Source organism: Rhipicephalus microplus, chromosome 3 (assembly GCF_043290135.1).
Source record: "Rhipicephalus microplus isolate Deutch F79 chromosome 3, USDA_Rmic, whole genome shotgun sequence".
Classification (NCBI taxonomy): Eukaryota; Metazoa; Arthropoda; class Arachnida; order Ixodida; family Ixodidae; genus Rhipicephalus; species Rhipicephalus microplus.
The window spans coordinates 88,973,516-88,981,292 of record NC_134702.1 but is presented as its reverse complement, the minus strand read 5'-3'; the positions used below and the strand labels follow the sequence as shown (position 1 = coordinate 88,981,292).

The window sequence follows — 7,777 nt, the reverse complement described above, 5'->3', positions numbered from 1 at the left end:
CACTGCGGCATAACAAGTGAGTAGGGCTTGTCCACCAATTTTCAAAATTCCTTGACTAGCGCTCCTATTGGTCCACGGTAAAAAATTGGTCCGAGAGCGATCGGCGCGGAGAGGGCCCTTTCGGCGGATCTCGTCACCGCCGAACTTGATTCGGAGCAATTTCGGCGGCCGCAATGCTCAGTGTGAATGCGGCTTCATGGTGACTTCGTAATTCCGGCCTCCAAAGCGCCGTGCATGGAAGACCTCTTCAAACGCTACTATCGAAGGCGTTGCTTAAACGAAGTCTCCGGGACTTGTCCCCTTGGGACAATAACGTCGAAGGCTAACACCTACTTCGGGGGCTGCCTTGCCATGACGGGCGTCCGCCAGCCCAGAGGCGTCTTGAGATGCTAACAAATATGCGGGTTTAGAAAAAAATCAAACTGCACGGAGTGAATGACGATTAGTGGGGCGAAGCTTCGTATAGTTTTATCGGTAAACCGTGAATCGTGTCCACCTGTCCGACCGTCCACCTGCCTGCCTGACAGACAGACAGACAGACTAACAAAGCGAACAAAATATCTGCGATGAAGTATCCGAAAAAAGATTATTGTAGCTAAAGATTACACTGGGCCGCTCAAGACTTCAAACAGTGAAGGTGATCAATCCTGGCGATTAGTAGCCGCGTATTTGGGTGTGCTGATCTTCCTAAGGCGGCTGATAGCCACAAGTGCCTCGGCTTGACCAGGCATGGCTCATTTGTATTGATTTCCAAGACACGCACATGTAGCACACTCTAGCAGATGCCCAATAAATTCATGACATAAAGGGCTGCTAGGCTACAGCGAACATTTAAAACCTAGCGCGGTCTTTACCCAGCTGCTGCGTGGCTCGTGCCCGACTCAGCGTGGCCTCACCCCAGCTTTCGTGGTAGTCAGATATTAATTTATTACTAATAACATCGCCTATACTTTTCTTTTGCATCACTTTGCGTTAGTTTTCACCAAGATGTGTCAAAAGGTATAAAGTAATAGTAACTTTAATAAGGATGAAGTTATGCCGTTAAATAAACGAGGATAGCTACAAGATATTTTGGAAACACGTGGATGGCTCTGGCACTGCGCGTAAGAAGACTCCACTGCCTCGATAAGCAAGTGATTGATGCTCCCACCAGCTCAATTAGAAGGGGGTGTAAACTTGAGGGAAATCACTGCAGATGACACGCATATCAACTGTCGTAACCAGTGGGAAATCGAAAGTAGCGTGCTTGTCGCACACCGAGGTTTCTAGACCCGCCAGAAAGATTCTACTCTCGCCGGGAAAACACTACGTTCTTACCTCAAACAACGGCGCAATTGACGTTTGAGGAAACGGAGTAGCGGGAACCCCACGAAAAGGATTCGCTGGGCACTCTTGCTATGCTCGTACTCTCGTTTCTTGGCAGTAAAAATGAATTTAGCACAGGATTTACAAATTGTAACAGAAGGACACTCTTTCAGAGATGTGGCAATGACGCGCCCATTGTATATGTTGTACATTTAAACTGTGTTACAGTGGTCAGTGCAATATGGCACTCACATTAGCTTTGAACTATGTGCCGTGCTTTCTTACTGGTTGTAAAAATTAGCGTCTTTTTCGTCTCAATCATTGCTACCTCACCCGTTCCCGTGAGGGCCCGGGTTCAAACGTTGCCTCGCCAGGAAAGGTTATTTTGTTTTCATTTCTTTCTATATTCACTCTCCCCTCCAGTTACTTGAGCTGCTTGACGGTGTATTACTACCATTATCGCATCTACTATGAATTCTATGACTGCCCAGGGTAGACTATGAGAGCTGCCATATGTAAAAGAAAGCGAAAACTTTACAGATCTTAGATCTGTAAGGAGAGAGTGAAAGAGAGAAAAGAGGAAGGCAGGGAGGCTAACCAGATGCTGAGATTCCGTATGCTACCCTCCCCTAGGGTTGGGAAATAGAGGTGGAGAGAGAGGGAAAGAGAAAAAGTAATCGCGTACACACACACACACACACACACACACACACACACACACACACACACACACACACACACACACACACACACACACACGTGCGCGCGCGCGCAGGTGCGAAATGAAGTGTGTAGTTAATTGATCGCGCATGAAAGTCTTGCGAGACAAAGAACGGATGAGCAGCCGCATGAAATATCACTGTAAGAGACAATTCGTTTATTATATTTTGCGTGTATGAACCAGTATAGGCACCCGACAGTGAACCATAGGGCGCAACGAAGCTCTGCGGGCCACCTCAGCATTGTTGGTACCGACCGCCAGGGATACTAAGAAAATGGAACGCTCGCTGAACACAGTGACTCGCTGAAGTGTCAGTGCCCTTTTTGGCATGTTTGCAAAGAACGCTTCCTGGGCGATTACATAATCAGCCGTGACCGCTTGGTCACAACTAAAAAAGAAAATGATATGCACGTGCAAGTTTGGTATTGCTGCGTCTGCTCGCTAGGGTATACGCATTGGAAGACTCGGCTTTGCTGCGCCTAATCGCTAAGCTGTGTGTTCTGGTGCTACCATCAGATCTCGTAAACTGCATTGCCGGGTGCATATAGAATGTATTCACGGCAAGAGCGCCACGGGAACCACTGTCATCCCCGGTGCCCCCGGCAAAACCTCACTAATTTGTCACAGCTGACATGAAAGAAATGCTATTTGTAACATTTACGACGCTTGATGCAGATAAAAATAAAATCCAAAACGCAGAAAATGCAGGAACTGTTATGATCAATAATCGAAAATAAACAGAGGTGCTTATGCTCGAATAAAAATATGTAGACTAAGAAAATATGGCTCAATGGTAAGTGTACTTAGATTTTTTAAACCCATCCGTTCACTATTTTTCGGGAACAAAGACTGTAGACGGCCTAAATAATTCACTTATAACTGGTAGCTTATGCCGCACATAAATGGAAGTTATATAAAGCCGTAGTTATGCCAGACATATTTTTTTGCTAAGTCGTTAGTTAGGCCTGACCATAGTTATAGTGCGAGAACAGAACGACGTGTCCTTCTTGTCTCGTTGTCGTCGTTCTGTTCTCGCGCTATAACTATTGTCATGTCATACCAACTAGCCCGAGCTGCCACCTTTCAACGTTAGTTAGTCTGTGTTTTTCAAGCTGTATAGTAGTTTTGTAGCCCCATCAACCAAAAGTGCTATGTACAGACAGACAACCATTTCTGGTTTCAAAAAGTTAGAAATGAACACAAACATTCCTGTTTGTTCCATTTTTATTCGTCCTCTAAATTGCAAACGAGTTAACAAAGTAACAAAAATGGACTAAAACATCTAGTGTTGTCTGTTGTCACAAATACGTCATCACACGGCTTGTTGCTGTTAGGCTGTCACAGAGTTGCTTGCCGAGATTGTTTCTGAAAAATAGAGAAAATTGCAGTTTGCGAATGAGAGACCATGATCTTCAGGTAGCTTGCAGTATTGCGGAATTAGCTGCTATCAAGCGATAAGTATATTAACGACTATTTGTTATTAAGTAACTGTTTCATGTGCCGTCTTGTTCAGTATGAAACTTGGTATATCAATATTGCGCTCTTTTCAAGTTGTTCAACAGGATGTAGCTGACTAAAGGAATATACTACGAACTTTATATTTGTGACTAGATTGACAAAAGGTGTGTAATCTGCCAATGTACTGTCTGTGAATTGAATAGTCAATTATATCTTTTGTTGATCGTTGACTTAGGTTAGAGCATCTCAGATATGCTGTCATGTCATATGAATAATATGCAGTTGAAAATAAACTAAAGTTCAATCAAGGTCAGCCGTTCAGAGTAAAGTTTAAGCTCTCGAAGTGACTAGAGATCGTCGAACAGGGAATTTTCCTGCAGCCAAAATATCGATAAAAGCAGTTGTCTTCTTCAAGGCAGCAACGCCAAAGCAGAAATGTTCTCTTGCTGCTTTGATGTATCAAATTCCACATGCTCGAACGTGTGTCCCACGAGAATACCCTGTTCAACCCTTCCTCGTCTAGCAGTTTTCGCAACACTATGGAATTCGATCGTTTCTAACCAGTTTTGTATTCTTTAGAGCCTATTCTTCTCGCTTAGCTTGCCTTACAGACTTCGGTTTCGCGTACAGTCATACCGCCACAGAGGGCGTGACCGACTTCATCTGTTACATGCTTGTGCATGGCGGAGTTGAAACACAGCCATGGCAGGTAGCAAGCTTGCAGGGTTGATGAAGTTGGGACGTACGCAGGAATAAAACGCAATTGGTTCTTACAAGACAGGATAAATGGGTAATTATAGGAATAGGTTTTGATCCTTCAGTGAACACGCAACCGGCTTTCGCGGATGTTGCTGGTCAAGATGGTGAAACGAAGACGGTATAAGTGTTGAAGCTTTTCGTCTGTCTTGACGAGCATACCTTGTATACAATCTTGGATTGCTGCCTGAACAATTGCAACACATATGGCCCTGCTGACGAGGAAGGAATTCGTCGGTGTTGTATTAGCGAATATCTTACCACTTCTTGAGCACGGTGGGGTATCCGAAGGCGTCTAGCCCGTAGCCGTAGTTGAGGCCGTACGGGGTGAGGCCGTAGACGTAGCGCAGTTTCACCGGGTGGGCGTCGACTCGGTGGCTGTAGCTGACGCCCGTGGTGCGGTAACCGAACGGTGTAGCCACGTTGTGGACAATCCGTGTAGCTGGCACCACCCGATGAACCGTCTGTACCGCAGCCACGGGAGCAGCGTGAACTGTCGCGACAGCCGGGACGGTGGGGTAGCCGGCCACCGGTAGGCCGTAGGTGGGGACGTAAACCGCAAAGGCGTTGCTCACAAGAGCGGCGAAGAGGCACAGAACCTGGAAGGTAAGGGAGCGCCCATTGACTTTTCATTAAAACCTATATGGGAGAATCGAGCTTTTACACGTTTTGTGCAGAGATAAAGCACTCTGCACACTCTCAAATTGAAGCAGTCGTAGAGGCAGTTTTGTGCAGGGATGAAACTACTTCCTATACTCTCAAACAGAAGCAGTCGTAGACGGAGGGTGTACTGATATTTTCTCGACTGAAAGCTTGCATTGAAAACTTTAGTGCAAGATCTTTTTAACGTGGTGAATTATTTGTAAGCAGCCTAAAAAAAAAGAAGGACATTCGTTCAGGCTGTAATTGTTCCCAGTTCAATTTCCTGCCTATAGCGCGTGTCAGGTCTCAAGGTGCCCGGTGAAATGCGGGTTTTCGCTTATAATTACTAATCAGTTTCATTTTCAAATGAAAGTTCATCTCCCAGTAGCCCCAGCTTACAACAATGCAAAAAACCTGTAACTTGGTACTTGCATACGCCCTTCAAATGGGGGCGTCTATATCTTGCAACGCAACGCGGAAAGAAAAGCCTGCTTTCTTTGAGAGAAATAGCATCATTTGCAACAAAACAGTCCAGCTTGTCTCTGAGATCTTCACGAGATATAAACGTGGTTATATAATGAACATAAGAAACATAAAAAGGACATAATGTCGCATATGCAAGGCTCTTCAAATTGCACATTCCTAAAAAAATGTGAATGAATCCTAAATGCAGAGTTTATTGCAGCAGTAATTCCTAGCAGCCAGATTCAAGGAGACGTGGTTATCAGGAATGTTTTAAGACATCAGTTTTCAGCAAAAAATAATGTTTGATCTAACGATGCCATACGAACAGCTTCAGCTACGAATTTTGAAAGCACAAGAAAAAGACGCCATTTTTACTCACTGCAATCATGGTGAATTGTGCGGTTCCTTCAGTCGGCTCAAAAGAACTGATGTTTGGACAGAGGGGCTCCGTGCTATTTTATATCCAAAGCGACCAAGCACCACGAGACTACTGTTGCCTCTTTTTTGTACTCACTGTTGATTGGATATCACTTTATCAAGGAACGTGTCGAAGCATGAGGCCAGGAGGTTAACCCTAAACGTTGGCTCACCTGTTTTTTGCACGCCGGGTACAACACACGCATAGCTTACTATCTGTCGCAATGAATCTTATAAATATGGTGACTACGCCTGCTAGGAGTCTTGCGAAGGTGAGAAGGGTAACGGAGGTCTCTTTCCGAGGACGTCATACTTCCAGTCGTACTCAAAACATAGTGTTGCGCTCAACTGCTTTGCATATCTTGGGACGATCAACAATGCTAAAAAAGGAGGCAGCGCTGTCATTTTATTGAGTAAGACACGTACACATGCTGACAGCCTTTCCCGTCGAGGCAGTGTTCTGTACTAATGGCTTAAGGCCTTACACGGCGCATTACCTTGAAATTTACGGCTTTACGCTTAAGAACTATTATATACTGCCGCACCGCCGTCGGGTCAGTGGTCTTCGTCCGCGTATCTCGCGGCCATCTTCTCGTTGCTCCGATGTGCCCCACCACTGTCGCCACACTTCCAAATTTCATGTGCGGATTGACTAGTGAGCGAGGCACCTTTTGCGATTGTGTCATTTCATTCGACTGTGTTGAGATTTTTGTGAAGAAGTGTGTATCATTTTCGATTATAGTTATTCAGTTGCATACTTTAGAGTCGTCATCTACTTGCCTATTTTTGCTCCAACGCAGAGGGAAAGTGATTGTCCGCATTAATATTTAGCGCAACCACTGAATACAAACCATGCAGACGTTGTCCAAGTTTCAAGTGTCCCGCAGAAGCACGCCTTCGTGCAGAACGTTTAGTAACGATTCCTATAGCACGTATTATTCCACCTCTCACTGCTATACTTTCTAAACGAGGCAAATTTGTATGTGACTTTTAGTAGAACAGACCGCGGAGTAGTTAGTTGTACGCCTTTTGTCTAGGGTACCGTAATGTACGGGTATTATGTCGAATGGCAAGGCTTCAGAAATGCATAGCATACATATGCACGCAATAAATGATCATGAGTGAGGTGAAGCGTCCCTCGGTTCGTCCGTATGTCTGTCTGTCTGTCTGTCTGTCTGCCTGCCTGCCTGCCTGCCTGCCTGCCTGCCTGCCTGCCTGCCTGCCTGTCTGTCTGTCTGTCTGTCTGTCTGTCTGTCTGTCTGTCTGTCTGTCTGTCTGTCTGTCTGTCTGTCTGTCTGTCTGTCTGTCTGTCTGTCCACCCATCCGTCCGTGCATCCATCTGTCTGTCTGTCTGTCTGTCTGTCTGTCTGTCTGTCTGTCTGTCTGTCTGTCTGTCTGTCTGTCTGTCTGTCTGTCTGTCTGTCTGTCTGTCTGTCTTTCCGTCCATCCATCCATCCGTCCGCCCGTCCGCTTCTATCGCACTTGAGCACACAACTCAGGGACGGACAGATGGATGCTTCGCCGCACTCATTATCATTCCCTCAGTGGATATGCTTTGAATTTCTTATACGAGAAGCACTAGTGCCATCTAGTGATATTATTTCCTAGGACATGTACGCACAACGTTATCTAGTGAGCAATTCCTAAAACTTAATAGAAGTGGCTATTACTACAGCATACTACTATTACGAGGGAACCACCCACACCCTAAGGAGCTTGACCCTGAAAAAGAAAACGAAGTGAGAGGAAGGGGGAAGGGGTGGTTCATTGCTACCAAAATGCCATCCGGTGGCGCTATGTTCGGCAGTGCCTAAGAAAGCACGGCTATGCGCACCAGGTACGTGGGTACGGGGGAATGACCCAGGAAAAGAAAGCAAATTTGTACCAACGTGCCGGACGAGAACCCACACGTCCACAACGTCCATCGGCCTAAATAGTGAGAGATACTTTTTCTGCTCTATGTATGATGGAAGTGGGCTAAGGAAAGCTAGGTATAATATTTTTGCTGCCCAC

At 45.7% G+C, this 7,777-nt stretch overlaps 1 protein-coding gene across 1 annotated transcript; it reads right to left on the bottom strand.

The window, feature by feature from the left end:
* Positions 1-3,232: 3,232 nt before the first annotated feature.
* LOC119159995 (uncharacterized) lies at positions 3,233-5,879 on the bottom strand. Its single transcript, XM_037412764.2, has 3 exons — positions 5,727-5,879; positions 4,502-4,839; positions 3,233-3,391 (listed from the first exon to the last, which is right to left on the bottom strand). Coding segments are annotated over exons 1-3 (348 nt in total). The 5' UTR covers positions 5,736-5,879; the 3' UTR covers positions 3,233-3,390.
* Positions 5,880-7,777: the final 1,898 nt, after the last annotated feature.